This window comes from Diadema antillarum, unplaced genomic scaffold, assembly GCF_040938485.1.
Source record: "Diadema antillarum isolate AM-2024a unplaced genomic scaffold, OU_Dant_1.0 seq00000565_RagTag, whole genome shotgun sequence".
Taxonomy (NCBI): domain Eukaryota; kingdom Metazoa; phylum Echinodermata; class Echinoidea; order Diadematoida; family Diadematidae; genus Diadema; species Diadema antillarum.
The window spans coordinates 2,019,239-2,038,998 of NW_027271504.1; the positions used below are offsets into that span (position 1 = coordinate 2,019,239).

Consider the following 19,760-nt stretch of genomic DNA (forward strand, 5'->3'; position numbering starts at 1 on the left):
TATGCTAGCCCCCAGCCGCCGCGCCTCGGCTCGGCCGGCTATCTTCGAAGCTTCGAAAAGCAAGTACAAGTGGAGACGCACGCGCATCATTTCTGTACCCCGCCCGTGTTGTAATAATACACACCTTCCCGCAAGGACCTCGCTGCACGTCGTACAGAAGTAAGTTAGAACGGCATGCATTAAAACTAAGATACAAAGTTTTCAGGAAGAAAAGATGACCTGTGTTTTGAATGACCAATTTGTGTCCAATCTGCACTGAGAATTTCAGAGTTGATGGATCTTCCTACAATGCTACATTGCCTACAATATTAGTAATCTTCTTTCGTTAGTTCTGCATATTCGGTACAGTCCGACTAATAGCAAATTATGTCGGTATGCAATGATGCAGTCAAACGCAAATGTATGCCGCCTTTTAATTTATTTCTCAAGCGTATTTTACGCGTAATGACTTGTAATTCAAGCCCGGGTTGTTCCCTTGTACAGTTTGGGCAGGTCGTAGTTATTCTAGATCTTGACTCTAGATATAGAATAGACTGTGGGGCCTACATGTCATTGACAGACATTGTATTTGCGAACCTTTTTGTTTGTTTGTTTGTTTTTGTTTTTTGCGGGTGCCTTCACCTTCAGTCACCACGTTACCCACCCAGATTGGCAAATCCATGATGATAGTAGTAGGTGTGAGAAAGAAGCTTTGTTCGTAGAGGTCTATGTATTTCCTAATGATACTAATCAACACTAAACCTTAACCCTAAAACACAGCCTATCTCACCCTCTCGTTCACACCAAGTTTCGATAAAAAATGCAGAATATAGTATAAATTTTAATTTAGATTCTAGATATATTTTTATTCTTGTCCTGTCTTGCCGAAGATGCCCACAATCAATTAGGTTGATTATAATGGCACTGGGGATGCAGACCAAGCCGGATCTGTCCTGTGTTGACCTTCGAAGCTGCTATTTACACTCTGTATAAATTCTTCACTTTTCTTTTTTTTTTCTTCTCTTATTTAATTCAAGATTGTCTTGTTCTACAACTAGTCTAGTCCACATCGGTCACTGACCTAATTTACCTATGGATACCTAAGGACGATCTTGAGCATAGGCTTTAGCCTCTATCTATATTCAGATCCAGCTTTGGTCCTTCATGAAGTATGCTGGGTCATGGCTCGGTGGAGTGGCGTTAAACTTAAACTTGATGCGTTTGTCGTTCCAAACCTGATCTATAAAGAATTTCAAAGCTATAGACACCTGATGCATCTATGAAGGTTTTTGCTATACCCATAAACTATTCCAGGCTTTCCTAATACGTATAAAGAACGAGTTTCTTCTTGTAGTGGTACATGTATGTGATCTAAAAATGCACAATTTTTTACCAGATCCTCTTACATGTGCACTTTGTTATCAGACCTAACAAAAAAGTCAGGCACTACCTTTTCATCATGATTTCTCTCCCTTGGCCTTGGTTTTGTGAACTTCCCTTCTTTACTTTCCTTTCTCCATGATTTTCCAACCTTCAACTTCTCCCCCCTCCCTCCTTTCTGTTTCATCTTTCTCCTCCCAACAATTTCTAAACCTTTTTACCTGATTTCTCTATTCTTCCTCCTGACTCTTTCTGTCCCCCCTTTTCCCCATATCCACTCGTGCAACTTCCACTTCCAGCTCACTGCTGCCCCCACTTGTCACTATTTGGCTTCCTCACATTCTCCCTATGTTGCTTCCCTCCTCAAATCTCCTCTTTCCAAATTCCAGGCTCTTCTTCCGCCATGCAATGTTCCCTGCTAGGACGACATACACATGGTGTTACTGCAAACCTTTCTCCCTTTGATAAAAATAATTTGATTTCTAGAGCTTAATTTCATGTCAAAATACCAGCACATACGAGATTCTCAATGCAAACCTTTACAGCCCAAAGGCTTTGCGTCAGCGTTGGTCGCAGTTCAAAAACACCCTGGTATCTTTAAATATTTTGGTATCACACTGCATGCATTCAAAATTTATGATTTTGTAAAGTTTCAGTGCCACCATTGCTGGATGAGAAGACTAGGCCTACTACAGTTTGCGATGAGGACGATATAAAGAAAATATGAAATTCCCCCCAAATGTCATTTTTGTGATGAAATGTACACATCCATATGTTAATACTGACAATGTTAAGGGTAATATTATTTCCCCTACCTTCTGAAGGAAGCAAGTCAAGTGCTCTTTTATTATGCTAGGATTAGAAAAGTGAAAAACATGTTGAATGTTGAGGAAGAAAGATTTGCGGTGACACCATGTGTATGTAGTCCTTAATCGGATCGCTGTTTGGCAGAAGAGCCTAGAAAGAGGAGAAACGAAGAGGGAAGTGACATATGGGGGTTGTGAGGAGGGCAGAAAGTGAAGAGTGGGAGACAGTAATGGGCTAGAGGTTGAAGTTGCACTAGTGGAGACGGTAGAGAAAGGAACACAGAGAGTGGTAAGGAAGAATAGTGTGAGAATCAAGTAGGATGTTCGGACATCGTTAGAGGGGGAAAGATGAAATAGAAGGGAAGAGGAAGAGGAAGAGGAAGGAGTTGAATGTTGGAGAATCATGGAGATAGGGGAGAGCAGTAAAGATTCATGAAACCAAGAGAAGAAAAACGAAGTCGGCGAACTGTGTGGCTATGGAATGCAGGATACTGGACTCCACATCAACAACATCTGGCTCCCTCTCATCAACAAACCATCGAACACCAACAATGACAACAACAACAACACATTCTCTCCACAGCACATTCCCCCCTCTACTTCTTCCTCTCATATCTCTTCCCCCACCTCTTCACAACAGCGCCCACGACGTCAACCGCACCTCCGACTCACGACCACTCCTATCGCTGGTTCGAGAAGACGTCCTCACCGACACAAGTCATCCACACCACCGGCGTCCACCCCAACCACTAACCCAGAGTCCAATCTCCGGCCACGACCTACTAACAGCCAAGTTAGCTCTCACAGATATACTCCGCCATCAACACACTCCGAGAACAATAGAACGCATCAACGACCGCAACACTCAACCAACAGCCGACGCTCAGCTCGCCTGCGAGCCCGCCTCAACCGACCACTTCCATCTAGGTCCGCATTCTCCATATATAGCCCGCCTCTTCTCAGATCACGCTTCACTTCTGACGAAGGACAGTCAACCTGCCCGAAACGTCAAGTTCCTCGGTTCTCCTAGTTATTCTTATAACTAGATTTCTTGCGCTACTTTCACTAGCACCTTCACTCAGTGTTTCATTTCTCTTTCCTCTCTCTCTCTCTCTCTTATACTTTTGTCTGTTTCTACACTACTTATCTTTTCTTTTCTTTTCTGTTCTCTTCTCTTCTTTCTTCTTTTTTGTTTTATTTCTTCCTTCCATACAACCCAACGGTCCTTTTCAGGACCAATAGTATTAATTTACACATTTCTCCACAGGTTATTTCTCTTGTCTTCTCTCCTCAGGTCTACACTTTAACCTCATTTTGATTTCTTATTTTTGCTTTTCTCCCACAGGAACCTTTTCAGGACTTAACTGTCATCAATTTTCCTTTCCAATTTTTTTTTTTCCTTCTCAGCAGCATTTCATTTTAGGATCCATACTAGCTCCCTCTGATTTACGTCTTGAATTTCAATTTGTTCTTTTCTACTTCTTTTCTTTGTCCCCCCCCCCCCGCCTCTCTCTCTCTCTCCCTCTCCCTCCTATCAACATATTCTCATCTCTCCTCTACTTACCCTTCCTTCGAGGGATTATTCGTCCTTTCTCCATTGATTCCGCATTCCATAGCCACACAGTTCGCCGACTTCGTTTTTCTTCTCTTGGTTTCATGAATCTTTACTGCTCTCCCCTATCTCCATGATTCTCCAACATTCAACTCCTTCCTCTTCCTCTTCCCTTCTATTTCATCTTTCCCCCTCTAACGATGTCCGAACATCCTACTTGATTCTCACACTATTCTTCCTTACCACTCTCTGTGTTCCTTTCTCTACCGTCTCCACTAGTGCAACTTCAACCTCTAGCCCATTACTGTCTCCCACTCTTCACTTTCTGCCCTCCTCACAACCCCCATATGTCGCTTCCCTCTTCGTTTCTCCTCTTTCTAGGCTCTTCTGCCAAACAGCGATCCGATTAAGGACTACATACACATGGTGTCACCGCAAATCTTTCTTCCTCATTTACTTCACCATGCAAACCTTCAAACAACACATATGTTGAATGTTCTTCTTTATATTGTTCCTCATACAAACTGTAGTAGTCTTCTCATCTGGCAATGGTTGCACAAAAGCTTTAAAAATTCATAACTTTTGATGGATTGTCCAATTTTACTCAAATTTTTGCCATGATTTATTCTGCATTTACTCAATCCACAGTTATGTTTGGGTGAACTGGTCTTTTAAACGACCAAAGTGCTATTAATGACATACCACCATAAATAGTAGAACCAGCTAAAATTTGAGAAGAAATGATGACAGGAGAGTCATCCCCCTCCATTGTATGACTTTGCATACATGCAATTTCTTGCAGAAAACATTGATTGATTGGAATAATTCATCGATAGACATTAAAAACCAAATATCTGCCTAGATATTTCAGATACTGTAAAAGTGGATATTTTTATGCCTCCGCCACGAAGTGGTGCCGGAGGCATTATGTTTTCGGGTTGTCCGTCCGTCCGTCCGTCCGTCCGTACGTCCGTACGTCCGTACGTCCGTACGTCCGTACGTCTGTGCGTACGTCCGTCCGCTTTCGTTTACGCGATAACTTGAGTAATAATTACTGGAATTTTACCAAAGTTGGTCCAAGTATGAAGTATGATGGGGCAATTATTTGATAAGATTTTGGGTGAAATCGGCTAAAGGTCAAAGGTCAAAGGTCAAGGTCAAATCATGAAATTGTATCCGTTTACGCGATAACTCAAGACTGGATGGAGCAAATTTCACCAAACTTTGTTGGAAGATGATGTATGATGGGACAATTACTTGATAAGTTTTTCAGTGAAATCGGACAGAGGTCAAAGGTCAAAGATCAAGGTCAAATCCTAAAATTTATCTGTTTACGTGATAACTCAAAACTGGATGAAGCAGCTTTCACCAAACTTGGTCCAAGGATGATGTATGATGGAACAATTAGTTGAGTAGATTTTAGTGACATTGGCAAAAGGTCAAAGGTCAAAAGGTCAAGGTCAAATGCTACAAATGTTGCAATTTCCCCCCATATCTATGCAACGCCCGAAGGTATTTTCTTGAAACTTGGTGTGAACATGTACTACTGCGTAAAGATTCTCCAGAGAGAGTTTCATGTCATAAGGTCAAAGGTCAAAAGGTCAAAGGTTAGGTGAAAATGTTGCAATATCACTTTTCTCGCAAATGGTTCAATGTATCTTCGTGGAACTTGGTACGTACGCACGTACTGTCTGGCAGGGATTATCTAGGGAATTTAGGGGTCATGGGTCAATAGTCAGGGGTCAAAGGTCAAGGTCAAGTTCTCAAAATTTTACTATTTCCCTCATATACTAGTATATGCAATGCTTGCATTATCAGTTTCAAAACTTAATACATGCATTACCTAATGGAGATTCTCCGGGAAATTTCCAGCCAAAAGGTCAAAGGTTAAGGGTCAAAGGCCAGGTTTCAATGCCCCCCCCCCAAAAAAAAAAAAAAAGATATCTATTTTGTACCGTCATCACACTCTTTCGTCATACCTTGGAAATTATTAAATGCATAAACTTCCCCAAAAGTCCCCAAATATGTGTACCTGCACTCTTAGAAGATTATAGCAAACCCAGTTCAAGACATTTCTGACAAACCTGTCATTTCAATATTTTGCCAGTTATGTGAAACTGTCATGGATCACACATTGTGAAGACATTGTACTGTACGCCTATTGGGAGAATCATGCAATATGGCGGAGGCATCAGTCGCCATAGCGACATTTCTAGTTTCATTATATGACTAATTTCTTGTGCTTGGTTGGGCTACAAGAGTTTCTTTCAAGAAGAGCTAAATTCCGCACAATCAAGACATCAACAACTGGAACATATATGGCAAGCAATAATATTTGTGTGCTTGTATTTTTCGCACTGGTTTCTGGTTGCCAAATTCTCGAAAACGTCAACACCGCAAAAATTTCCACTTTTACAGTGGCACTTATTAGTAAGCGTGTGCAAACATGTCGCACAGAAGCAGTACTGCCTCTGGATGACAATGCTGCACTGCGGTGTCCAGATGTAATTCTATATAGTAAATCCTGAGTGGTTGATGAGTCGAGTCCGGATGGCAGCTAGCTAACACCAATGATATGTTTCTGCATGTTACAGTGCACATGTCTAGACAGACCCTTAAATTTTCCCACATTGTCGGTACGTCACTTTATGAAATATGTTTTTAACAATGCCATGAATTTTAAGTTCATATTTTGATGTTCTTGAAAAGCAGAATGGTAATAATGCCAATTATACAGGTAAAGCTGTCCTTTTTGTACTTATACATACAGTGTAAGTTACACAGTGTATGTCCACAATTCTACCAGACTCAATTTGTTTGCTGAAGTAAACGCTTCCTTTCCGTTTTTTATTAAATCATAGTGATTGTTTGTTTTCATCTAAAATTATACAATTTATGACACATTCAACACATCAGGAGTAAAGTGTAACATTGTAAGGTGCTTTCCTTCCAGATAATCCCCCAGTAAAAAAAAACAACAACAACACACCTTTCTAACATATCAGTAAATACAGTAGAATGAGGCCATTTACTTTGTCTATTCTCATCAATATTTCTTTTAGATAATGATTTCAAGAAGTTTTGATTCCTCTGGTGTGTCAGTCTTTAAGACCAAGAAAAGTTGATTGCCAGTAATGCTTCAGTGCATCCGACTGTAGTTCATATTTTGCAACAAAAGGGCTTTGCTTTGACAGATCATATCATATTTATGGTGATTATGCATGGCAAAGCTTATATTTCCTTTAGCATAACATTTCCCTTTGATTTTTAGCTCACCTGAGCCAAAGGCTCAAGTGAGCTATTGCGATCGCCCTTCGTCCGGCGTCCGTCGTGCGTCGTGCGTCGTGCGTCGTGCGTCGTGCGTCGTCCGTCGTCCGTCGTGCGTCGTCCGTCGTCCGTCGTGCGTCGTGCGTAAACTTTTTACATTTTCATCTTCTTCTTGAAAACCCCATGACCGATTTTCATCAAACTTGGCAGGTAGCATCCCTAGGGGGTTAGGAACTCAATTTGTTAAAATGGGCACCATGCCCCACCCAGGGGGCCCCCAGGGGGGCCCAAACCCCCCAAAATTAAGGAATCTGTAAAAATCTTCTTCTCTAGAACCAGAAGTGATAGAGCGAAGTTAATACTATGAGTTAGTACATTGATGACTGTAGTTTCAAGTTTGTTCATGGCAGAATCAGGGGTGCCCCCCTTGGGACCCAGGGGAGGGGGGTGGGGAAGGGTTCTAATGGGGCCTAAATTGTACATTTTCATCTTCTTCTTGAGAACTCCATGACCCATTTTCACCAAACTTGGCAGGTAGCATCCCTAGGGGGTTAGGAACTCCATTTGTTAAAATGGGCACCATGACCCACCCAGGGGGCCCCCAGGGGGCCCAAACCCCCCAAAATTAAGGAATCCGCAAAAACCTTCTTCTCTAGAACCAGAAGTGATAGAGCTAGGTTAATACTATGAGTTAGCACATTGATGACTGTAGTTTCAAGTTTGTTCATGGCAGAATCAGGGGTGCCCCCCTTGGGACCCAGGGGGGGGGGGGTGGGGGTGAGGAGGGGTCCTAATGGGGCCTAAATTGTACATTTTTATCTTCTTCTTGAGAACCCCATGACCCATTTTCACCAAACTTGGCAGGTAGCATTCCTAGGGGGTTAGGATCTCAATTTGTTAAAATGGGCACCATGCCCCGCCCAGGGGGCCCCCAGGGGGCCCAAACCCCCCAAATGAAGGAATCTTTAAAAATCTTCTCTAGAATCAGAAGTTATAGAGCTGAGATAATACTATGAGTGAGTACATTAATGACTGTAGTTTCAAGTTTGTTCATAGGAGATCCAGGGGTGCCCGTCTTGGGGGTAGGGGGGAGGGGGGTGGTTGGAAGGGTCCAAATGGGGGCCTGAATTGTACATTTTCATCTTCTTCCTGAAAACCTCATGATGGATTTTTGTCAAACTTGGCAGGTAGCATCCCTAGGTGGTCAGGATCTCAATTTATCAAACTGGGCACCATGCCCCACCCAGAGGGCCCCAGGGGGCCCCAATTCCCCCAAATTAAGGAATCTTGAAAAAATTGGGCCCTTATTGTACATTTTCATCTTCCACTTGAGAATGCCTCGTCAAATTTTGGTAGAGCTGTGAATAATTTAGATTAGTGACTGCGTGAAAGGTGAACGTGCGATACTCAGGTGAGCGCTAGACCCGCGGGTCTCTTGTTGTATTATAGGATGGGACAATCACCATGAAGACAAAACGTCAACCCCTCATCTGCATGATGTCCCCTCTGTCCCAGACAAAATCCCAGAAGAAAATTGTGAGACGTCAGCCCATCGAGGGAAAGCGGCGGAAGAAATTATTCTCTCAGCCTAGGTCACCTGTGACAGATTTAGCACATGAGTCCAGCAGGGTATTGCAGTCTGAGCAACCATTGCAACAGCAGCAGACGGTATCAGTGAAGAAGAAAAGGAAAACGAAAAATCCTATCAACAGTGAGAATGAAGGTCACAGCGATTCCCTGCCAAAGGGCAGAGTGAAAAAGGTTTCAAAGGTGAAGTCTAAGAAACCGTCAAAAAAGATGCCTTCAAGGAAGAGACAGAAATCGTTTGGAGAGGAGTCACCTGTGACATCGCCCATAAGATTGTCAGCTTCAGCCACCCTTTGCCATTCTACCAAACGCAAAAGGCAGAAGATGTCCATAGCGGCAAAAGATAAAAGGAAACTATCACCAGCTATGGACAGTGGCTGTGTTAGGAAACACCAAGGCAAGAATCTTCCTGGTAATGGTACAGATCGCAGAGGAGAAGCATGGGAGAGCAACGAGGAGAGATTTGTCAACAGGTTCATGAAGTCAAAGAGGCTGGAACAGCTGCTGAACGGCGGCAGTAGGAATGGTTCCAGAAAGACATCGGACACATCGGGAGACAGTCAAGACCTCCATTCTGTGAAATGCAATGGAACTGGAGCCAAACACAAAAACAGATCTCCAAAACCACGGCTTCAGCAAACTGTGCAGCAGGCAAGCAACCCACATTCTGGAGAGGTTGACAAAAGCAGTGACTGTGAAAGGGAGGCATCATCTCATACCTCTCAGCCTATCACGACAAGAGATCAGAATGAAGAGGAGAATAATTCTTACCAATATGATGGTATTGTGGAAGAGACACAAAAGGTGGACTCCTTGGAAAGCGTTCATGCAGTGGAAGGGGACGGACTTGCAAAAAGCCAGAATTCTTGCCAATATGACAGCTCTTGTCAGACTCCTGACAAAGAGTCAGAGTCACCTTCAAAGGATGGACTGCCTGCATCGTCCCAGACACAAAGGTTTCCAAATGCCATCTCACAGAGAAGTCCCCAGCCTGCGACTGAGAGAACGGCCGATGAGAAAACTGCTGATCCTTATTCCTCGTCTCAGTCCCTATTCTCAGATCTTGAATCTGGGAATGAAGCAGATGCACAGGATGTCATCAGAAACAAAGTGAATGACTATCTCTGCTCTTCGGGAGACTTTGCTTCTGACACTGATGATATCACTGCTGATGATTCAGCTTCACAAATATCTCAAACCAATTCAAAATACACAGGCAACAGTGATGTATGTCCTGATCAAGAGCATGCCTTTCAAGAAAGTCATCAGAAAAGTGAAATATCCCTGGAGGGTGGAGATAAACAGACAATCAGAGGAGCCACCAGTACTAGTGAAAATATGTATGAAATGCAAACCAGATCATGTCCAATCTCTGCCCAGGAAATGGTTAATGTAGCTTTTGGTCCTTTCAAGGTTGAAGAATCACTGAATGGAGAGAGTAGCCAAACAGTGGGTGAAGACAAGCAAAATGAACAAAGTAGCATTACGGAAGATGATGAAGCAAGTGATTTGTCTTCTTTTCTTTTTACTGGAAGTCCAAGAGAACGAGAAACAGGTGCTGCAGTGAGGTTTGATGATCAGACTCCCACTATTAGAGAGACTGAACAGATCCAAAACGGTGAAACAGGACCATCATTAACTCCCAATGTGTCTGGAGTGGAGAGCTCTTTCACTGCTATGGAAAGTTCTTGTGCATCATGTCATCTAACACCGGGACAAAGAAAGACAGAAGGGACAGAGAGTGAGGACTCTGATTGTAGGGAATGTGAGGAAATTGAAGCCGGGCAAAGCCATCTGGACCCAATAGATGAAGCTGCGGCTGTGCACCTGGAGAGTTTGGATATGGCAGAAGAAAAATGGGTTTGTTTTGAAGATGGAAAGCATGGAAATGATCAGCGGTGCTCTCTGAACCAGAACCAGAAGGATGGACAGGAGATATGTAAAGACACATCAGGTTTCCTAAACTGTGAAACTTCTCCAGCAGTGCAAGAAAGGTCATCTAGTAAGGGGCAGAGTTCTGATCAAGACCATGGCAGTGTTTGCAGGAGAGTGAGTAAGGACAGATTTTTGTTTGAGTGTTATTGCCATGAGGACTTTGCATTCCAGATTGTGGAAGCCTTGCAGTCATGCCCAAAGGTAGATCATAGCTCTCTTCTCACAAAGTGCGATCAGAGTGTTGTCCAAATCAGGGGAAAGTTCAATGGAAATGGGGGGCAGTGTGAGGTAGGTACACCATTCCAAACTGTGACCATCAAAACCGAAGAGGACAGCGACAGGGAACAAATTCCTGTTTGTGACAGTGGGAGTGATACGCTGTGGGGAAGCAAAGATAGAGAAACTCATGTTGGTATTAGCAGTGGTGTGTATGGCAAAGAGACAGAACAATGTATATCACAGGACAGCAAGGATGGATGGATAGCTATCCCACCTGATGAGGGTCATTGTCCAAATGATACCAATTCAAGCGAAAGTGATGAGGGAGCATCTAGCCAGTCTCCAGAGGGTGCGAGGCGTGTGCCTCTGCTTGTTCCTGATGGTAGGGGTGCTGGAGGCGACACCATGACACTCTTCATCTCTGAGTCTGACCTCAGCATCATCAATCAACAGTTAGATAAAGTGGACATGTTCATGTATGGGCTGAACAAAGTGGACAGCTTCAGTTCAGGTATGCTCGCTCCCACTGCAAAGAGGAAAAACACTGAGCCTTGCATATCAAATGATTTGCATCATCTTAAGGAAGGGGGGAAAAAGCTGAAGAAGAAAGAGAGATCTGCGAGAAAGATAAAGAAGGGAAAGAAGAAAGGGGCAGATGTAATCAGTGGAACTTCAAGACGAAGACTTACAGATGATCAGACCAGCTTCTCCACAGGAAGTTCTGTGGTGCACCCAGAAGAATGGGATCCTAATCAAACAATAACTGAAAGCGACATTGAGCATAATATGGTGGAGATTGATGTGAACAAAAAGAAGAAGAAAAGGAAATCAAAGAAAGACCCTTCAGATGCCTGTAATACCTGTTTGAAGGTGAAGAAAAGGAAGAAGGTATCAACCGAATCCACAAAAAAGAAGATCAAACTCAAGATGCAGAAAAGCACATCTTTGGGAGACACTTCATGCAAAGTGAGCAAGAATAAATCTAAAGAAAGGAAGCAGAAAGAGCCAACTCAAACTCTATCAAACAAAAGTAGGACAGACTCCAGTACTTTGTTGAAGAAAAAGAAAAAGCGAACAAAATCTGGAGACAGCAAAAAAATTCTTCCAAAAAGATTTTCCGCAGATAGAGCTGGATGTGCAATAAGAAGTAACAATGAAGCAACGTATTGTGAAAGTATTAGTAATAGTGATGTCCAGAAGTCACCAAACTCTTCAAAAAGCAAGACAAAACAGAAGAAGGAGAAGACCAAAGACTCAAAGAGTATATGTCCTGTCTTGTCAGACAGTAATAAAGACAAGAAAACCAAGACTGTTATCAGAACCATGGCTACAGAAAAAATCAAATCAAAGAAAAGGAAGATCACAGCTGAGTGCAAGGACTCGCAGGTTGCAGATAGATGTAGCAATGAAAGTGGGGAAAGTGTGCTCAAAGAGCCAAAATCTGGTGTTGAGGGGAAATTTGGCAGAAATGAAGACTGTGGTAAAGGAGACCAACTGATTATTTCTGATACTCTGTTCAAAAGGAGAAGCAGCAATACAGTATCCAATGATGGGAGGAAATCTTCTGGAAATGTTGGCATTGACATGATGTCTGATGATGTTGAGCAATCCGAGGGGGATGGTACAGCAGAAATAAATGGAGAGAGGATTGGACAAAAGGCTGGTCTCTCATGCATGCAGCAGACTGGGAAGGTGGGGAAGGATTCAAAAGAGAGTGAAGAATGTGGGAAAAAAAGCAAGAAGAGACTGAAGAAAGACAGTTATGTGGATCCTATCATGGGAGACTTGAGTGAGTGGGTGGAGAGATGGCTTCCTTCACCAGTGAGCTGCAAGGGTAGTCTGGGCGGGAAGTGCAAAAAGGCAAAAGATCGTAGGGCGCACAGGAAAATGGGTGAGGCAGGTGGCTCGAAGGGGAATACTCCAGATGTTAGTGCCAATGCCAGCCAGCACACTGCAGTGCCGCGTGAGAGTGTAGACAAGAAAAAGAAGAAAGAGAAGAAGTTGGAAGTGCGTCGTGGATCTCTACGAGGAACAGAGAGAAAGAGCAATGGTTAGTCAGATTTGTTTAGTGAAGCAATATGGTTTGCTTTTTATTGTCTTTGTGTGGTATTTATAACAAAAATACATTGAGTTCAGTTTAGATGCCTGATTAGATAGGTGAAATTAAATGCAAATGTATAGAATACAAATTTCATTGTGCAGTGACTTAATGTGCGTGCACGCAAAATTCACTGTTCTCGCTCATGTTGACTTCGTGTACATAATTGCAAAATATTATGCAATATGATAGAGTATAAACTATTACAATTTGTAGTGTGCTCGTAACAATGGTTCCCTCCCTTTGTAAGATATTTGTGTTTAAAAACTACATGACCATGTACCATGGCAAATGTTGGTGATGTCAAATTGGCCAATCAAAATTCATATCATAAATACACTCTTCACCATATTCTTTTGATAGAAATTATCATATCTAGCAAGCAAAATAGATGCGTTGCTTGAAAAAAATCTACTTCTAAAATAAGTGTCATGCTGACTGCACTGCCGATTATCATTGCTCAGAAATATTGTTGTGTTCGCAGATGTGTCATCATTTGTAGTCAGAAATGTGCTTCAGGCAATGCTGCACACTGGCACTGATCTTACGGTCCAGGACCAATAAATATCGATTTCAGACCAGTAATTTGTTACTTATTTTTTGTGTGTATAATCACTAACAATGTCAGGAGCTCTGTTACATCACAGCGCAGTAGAATATATTTACATAGTAGCTGCGCTATACAAATTTGTCTAATTATTATTATTAGTAGTAGTAGTAGTAACTTTTTTCAGGAATGGACTGATAGAAAATGGAAAAACTGGGTACCTCCTGGTCTGACAAACATGTTGGATCAGTAGAAAAAATGGGTTAGTGTGCAGCCCTGCTTTAGGTTTGTGACATGCCAGGAAGAACATTAGAGCAACTGATTTAATGCAGATGAAATGACAGACTGACATGAACAGAATTGGGATATAAATTTGTATCTGTTTTTCATTTGTTCATTTTCCTTCTAAAAAGAGAGAAAATGGCAAGAGCTGAGTCATGACCGGGAGAAGGTAGCAGCCGAAAAGATGTCTTCGCCCAAGTCCACCAGTAATGCAGTGACGTGCCACACATTCAAGTCAGTCATTGATAATCATCTGAAGCAGCTGAAAAGAGGGAGCAACGGGCAGAAAGGGTGAGTTTTCTGATTCTTATTGATACCTTAGCAGTGTCGAGTAAGTAATATCATGTCTTGCTGCTTCGTGAGCATATTCACAGCAGCTGGTATTTATCTCTCTAGCTTGCTTGCACTGCTCAGATTTAGCCCCCATAAAAATCACCCTTGGCTACCTGTTATTGTGTTAATGTGTGCATTGTTACCTGATTTACTTCATTGCCCAAAAAGTTTGAATCATATTGACGGTCACTGTGAGCCTAACAACATAACAATGTGGTAACTCCTGAATGAAGACTACCGCATTGATCATTCAGATTTTTTTTTTGTTTTTAAACAAGATACTACTTATGAAATGGAAGCGAACAAAAATAGATACCCACAGGTTCCATATTTAATGTTTTTCTTAAAGTCACTTATTGTTAGAATACAAAAATCAATGGAAAACTGAAATTTCTAAGAATTGTTTGATGTTGATTACGTGACTGTGATGAATAGGAATAAATGGGGAGTCAGTTCTGTAAACACAATTTGTTACATGTCAACAGTGCTCCTTCAGGAAATTAGGCACACCTAGTTTTTAAGCAGGGCAACTCCTCAACTAAATGCCTTTGTTGTGCACAAAATACATTTACCACCAGAACCATCTAATAAATGGCAACAAGGAAAAGTTATACAACTTTGAAGGTCACTCTTCTTATATTGGTCAAGGTTTGGTAAACACGGTAGAAATGTTTGCACTATTTGAGTAAATATGCAATTTGACTGCTAGTGTTGATGATATCCATTGTTATCACATTTCATTGTGTGTAGTGTCTGTATCTGAGCACCATAAAATAGAATATTTTCTGCATTTAAAAGTAATGCCGGCATGGAAATAATGATAAATCAGAGAGGGTTCCATATCCTTAGAGGATTTCCCATGTCCATGTGTGAAAGATTACAAGAGGTGCATGCGTGTATTTTGCCAGTTGATTGGAGATTCAGTGCTTATGTTCTTAGATATTAAAGTGAATCTAGTTGTTCTACAGTGATCCTGATATTTGTGTGGGGAGCAATTTTTTTCTCAAACTCTGCTCACAGACCTTTTTAAAGATGGACTTCAGACTAAATCACTCAAAGATGGCATGTGTTTCACACTAAAACTAGGTTTTTCCCTTAACCCATTGAGGACGAGCTGATTTTGCTATAACATGTATTTCCCATTGACACCTGACTGAGATTACTCGGGACTAGTCTTCAACGGGTTAAAATGAAGAAAAGTATGACAAGCCTCCAAAGGATGTTCAGTTGTATGAATTTATTTATGTGTCTGTGTTGTAGATTCTTTCACTTTATCCTATATCCCTATTATTCAACAAAAGCAGTACAGTTTCCTCCTGCCTCTCTTCATGACTTACTTCATGCCAGTCACTTCAAACCTGATTTAATTTCTTTGCTAAATTTGTCTGTATTATATCTATTTAGTTCAGCTTATCTCGCATTAGTGTTATACACATTTTTTTTTTCACATATTATATATTTTTATATATTTTATAATGAGACAGGTGGGTCCCACCTTTTATTAGGACCACTTTGTTTACCTCCTTTTTTTTATATCTCAGCCATTGTAATACAGATTTTCATCAAATTAACTTTGAATTGCTCTAGAAATTGTATGACCTTAAATAATTCATACAAGTGGTTCCTAATTATGTCACAAATAGTCAAAACCTCATTCCTCATCTCAGCTAGAACTATATCATTCTTTTAAGCGTGCCAGGTGAATGACTCTGTTGCTACAAAATGTGTGACCCCCTCTAAAAATAACTCACGAGGTACGCTTTCTCCACAGAGCGCTTGAACGCTTCAAATCTGGCACAGCGTGGTGCGGTACACTTTGGTTCACTTTTGAGCACTTGAATGCTCTCTTACACTTCTTTTGTGGGTGTTTAGGTGATGGGAGAATTTTAAGATAAAGCTTGTGATTAATAATGAGTTTCATTCTGTGTGGCTGAGGTAGTCTGCATTTTCACCACAAACTGTAGTAGTCTACATCCAGCGATGGCAGCACTGAAACTTAAAAAAAATAAAAAACTTTTCAATGAATTGTCTAATCACCCTCAAACTCTGCTGATGTGTTCTATCAATACTGCTGCATCCACTCTATCCACATGTATGGTTAGGTTTCATTCCCCATTTAAGTCATCCAGCACAGGATCAGAGACTATGCATGAACCAAGTGCAAACTGACACAAAATTTGCACACGATTTACACAGAATTTGGTATCTTAAAACAACTTTAGCTTTTGATGAACATAGGTTTGGTGTTAGACTGATGTGAAGTGGCCAAGGTGTTAACACTAGCGTGTATTTATCTTTGAGCCTTTGTCATTTGTTTCTGAAGAAAGACCTTTCAGAATGGTGTGAGAGGAAAGTTCGTCCGTGAGTCATGTAGGGAAGTAAGTGCAGGCCCACATCTACAATCAGCTGTGTTTACACTTTGTCTTAACATCATGAGCAGAACATGAAGTCAAATCTCTTCAACAAGAAACTCTCGCCTGGTCAGTTCTTCTCTTGTTGTCATAAAGTATCAGATCACTGTTGCTTGTGTTGACAAACGCTAAAAGAGTAAGAGCAGTGCTTGAAATACCCACCGGCCATCATGCCGCCATGCCCCTCCCACTGGCCAAAATGCCCCTTCCAATATCAAATCGTTCACAGCCACAACACTTGATTACTCACTTGTGCCCTTTTCAGTGGATTTGTGCCCCCTCAAAAAAGTTGTCTTGACCAAAATTTGATGAAATTCGAGGCCTGTAAGAGGAATTTGGCAGAATTGTGCATATTTTTGTTGGCATATATGTTATCAGTTTGAAAGCAAAGGTATCTCGACTTATGCGAGACGGACAAAATATGATTTCCTCAGTGGGGATTATTAAATCATGTCAACATAGGTAGATTTGTTGACTTTTAGATTTTGAGGTACACAAAGAATTTAATGTACAGTAACAAAGAAGAAAAGACAGGACCTCATGACTCTTAGGCAAGGTTTATTTGAACAAGGTTTCACTTTCCATGGAAGGTTTTGCTGCTTATACTGTATGTGTGTCAAAGAAAGTGCAGCTTGTGATTCCTAGTTTGTAGAGTTATGTAAATGAAATTATCAGATATTGGGATGCATTCTTTCTGTAATACTGATACCCCAGGAGGCAGCAAAGTTTTAAATGTAGTGTAACCTTTAGTTCCAAAAGAAAAAGCAACAACAACAACACCAACCATCAACTCTGAACATTTTGTCCCAAGTGTTATAGACCAGGTCTGAAAGAAGCTACTTAATCCTCCTTTGTACAGGAGAAAAGCTGTATCCATAGACTCTGGAAAAAAAAAAACCAAACAAACAAACAAACAAAAACAAAAACAAAAACTCTAACAAGACATCTTTCCAGATTTGATCCTCGTGAATCAACTGTGACAATAGTAGAACTTTTTAGTTAACATGGGGTATTTTCTCTACTTTATGAACTACATCTTCAATAATGAGCACTGAACCTTATGGGAAAGGGTATCATTGAACATGTGAATGTATGTATGTGTGCACAGCTATGTTTGTATGAATTAAGAATATCAAGCACCCAGTGGTTAGGGAGATACTGTGAGGATATCTCTTTTAAGTCCAGTATACTGAAAAACGAAAAACATTTGCAGTATGAAGCTTTCGCAACTTGCCAACCATGAAAAATTATGAGTATACCATCATAATTATGTACTGAAATGTGTAGACAGAAACTTTTGTGTTCCTTTTACTTTTATGAATCATTGCTCCTTGCGAAAGTCACAAAAGTTTTATGCATGAGAAAAATTCTGGTTTTACAGTAGTCACAGAGTATCACTGTGTATGATATGACTCCTGTAACTTCACAAGCAGTGTACGTTGTGACTGACTGACTTAGGCTTTGACTGATTTGCTTTCGTTTTAACTCACAGGTCACTCCTCCTTGATGATGACATGGACTCGGACTCCAGCTCGGATTCATTCATCGACTTCATCTCCTTCCCCGATGTCTTCCCTGCCTAGGAGAGTGAGGGGCCCCTCTTTTAGAGAGCCCTGCCATCCAAAGCTAGAAAGTATCAGGCTTCTTTAACCAGACACTAAAGAATAGAATGGGTTTGTTTTTTCCATTCATTCCCCCGCTTTTTCACTCTTTCTTTTTTTTTTCTTTTTTTTTGAGACAGTTGAGTCTCCATTTCTGCAAAGTTCCAGCTGACTGAAATCAGATTGTCGCACATCTGAGGAGCAATGTGTGATCACATACTTGTCTCTGTTTTAAAGACAATGGAGGGTCAACTCCTACAAAGTTACATTCCAGCACAAAGAGTGGAGACATAGTGACTATTGGACTCCACTAGGAAGCTGTCCTTTTCTTCTCCTCTCAAGACACGATTGGGATCCGCCTCTTGGAAAGTGCCACCGTACAAAGTCTAGCTCTGGCGCTTTAAAATAATACTGAGAACTGGTCTATGGGGCTGTTCTCTTCTCTTCCCAGATCACCTCCTTATCTATTGCTGTTATTCTATGCATTGCATCCGCTGCCTGACTATTGGTTTACCCTAGTGCCTATCCACTTTATTTGCAATCCATCCATGTCTATGCAGAGATGTTTACTGAACTTTTTGCGATATATTTTCCTTTTTTTAAAATCAAAAATACATCAGTTATCATAGAAAATGCTGTTTTTCCTATTTGTCTATTGCAGGAACATTAAGGTACTGCCTTTCCACCAAAAATATGCCTTTTTTAGCCCTCAGAATGCTGCAATGCTGTTAACAAGGTTATCACCCCAGCCAGTGTGATATTACTGCAAAAAAGAAGAAAAAGAAAAAGAAAAAGGAAGATTAAAGACATTTTTAACCATTTGCAGAAGACACAAAAACCCAGATTTAGTGCTTCAAAATAGTTCTGAAATGTGAGTTAGGGATAGAAACGACCAATGTAAAAATTTAATCAGTATAAGTGATGTTTAATTATTGTTAAATATGCAAAATGGGACCAGTAGTTATAAAAACGTTTCCAGACTAAACCGTCCACAGTTATGGTTTACGTTAAAAAAATAGTGATATCTCCTTATATTTCAGGCGTTATTGCAAAATGTTTACATGGTAGGATGTTTTGTGATGCAACTGACCTACACATATGCATCAAATGTAATATCTTGAACATTTTTTGTACATCACTGCTCCCAATGGTAAACATTACCTTTAATGTGTTCTGCTTAATTTTATTCTGTACAACTCTGTGTCAACCTACTCTTCAATTTAGAAGAAAAAAAAAATAATGTAATGTTCTGTCCATTTTTTTTTAAATGCTATCCTGCTATATGTTTTTAATGCAGGATACATTCTTCTTCTTGTTTTTCCACTCCCAAGATTGGGCATGGGTATGCAGACACTGGTGATGTGCAAATGTAAATTTGACATTTGTACAACCTGGTTTGTTTTCATACTTCAGTGCAAAGAAAACTTGATATGAAAATGTACTCACTTTTTTTTTTGTAGAACAAGGTCAAACTGCAAAAGAGGATTATAAGGTGCTTGTTCCCACAGACCATTAATGACAGATTCTCCTTTCACTAATACATGATTCTTTTTTTTTTCTTCTAGCCGTCTTCGTCGTCCTTCACTGTTGGGTTTACTCCTTTCGTACACATGTAGTAAATTGTCAACGTTGTAATTTGTAGGAGAATGAAACCCAATGGCATATATATATGTGGATTGAGGAAATGCAGCAATATTAGTAGAACATGTGAGTGAAATCTGAGGAAAATTGGACAATTCATTTAAAAGTTATTGATTATTAAA

At 40.8% G+C, this 19,760-nt stretch overlaps 1 protein-coding gene across 1 annotated transcript; it reads left to right on the plus strand.

The window, feature by feature from the left end:
• Nucleotides 1–135: 135 nt before the first annotated feature.
• On the plus strand, nucleotides 136–17,979 carry LOC139735215 (uncharacterized). The gene is made up of 4 exons (XM_071645973.1): nucleotides 136–159; nucleotides 8,434–12,775; nucleotides 13,784–13,943; nucleotides 17,889–17,979. The coding sequence occupies exons 2-4, from the start codon at nucleotides 8,449–8,451 to the stop codon at nucleotides 17,977–17,979; spliced, it is 4,578 nt and encodes a 1,525-aa protein (XP_071502074.1). The 5' UTR covers nucleotides 136–159; nucleotides 8,434–8,448.
• Nucleotides 17,980–19,760: the final 1,781 nt, after the last annotated feature.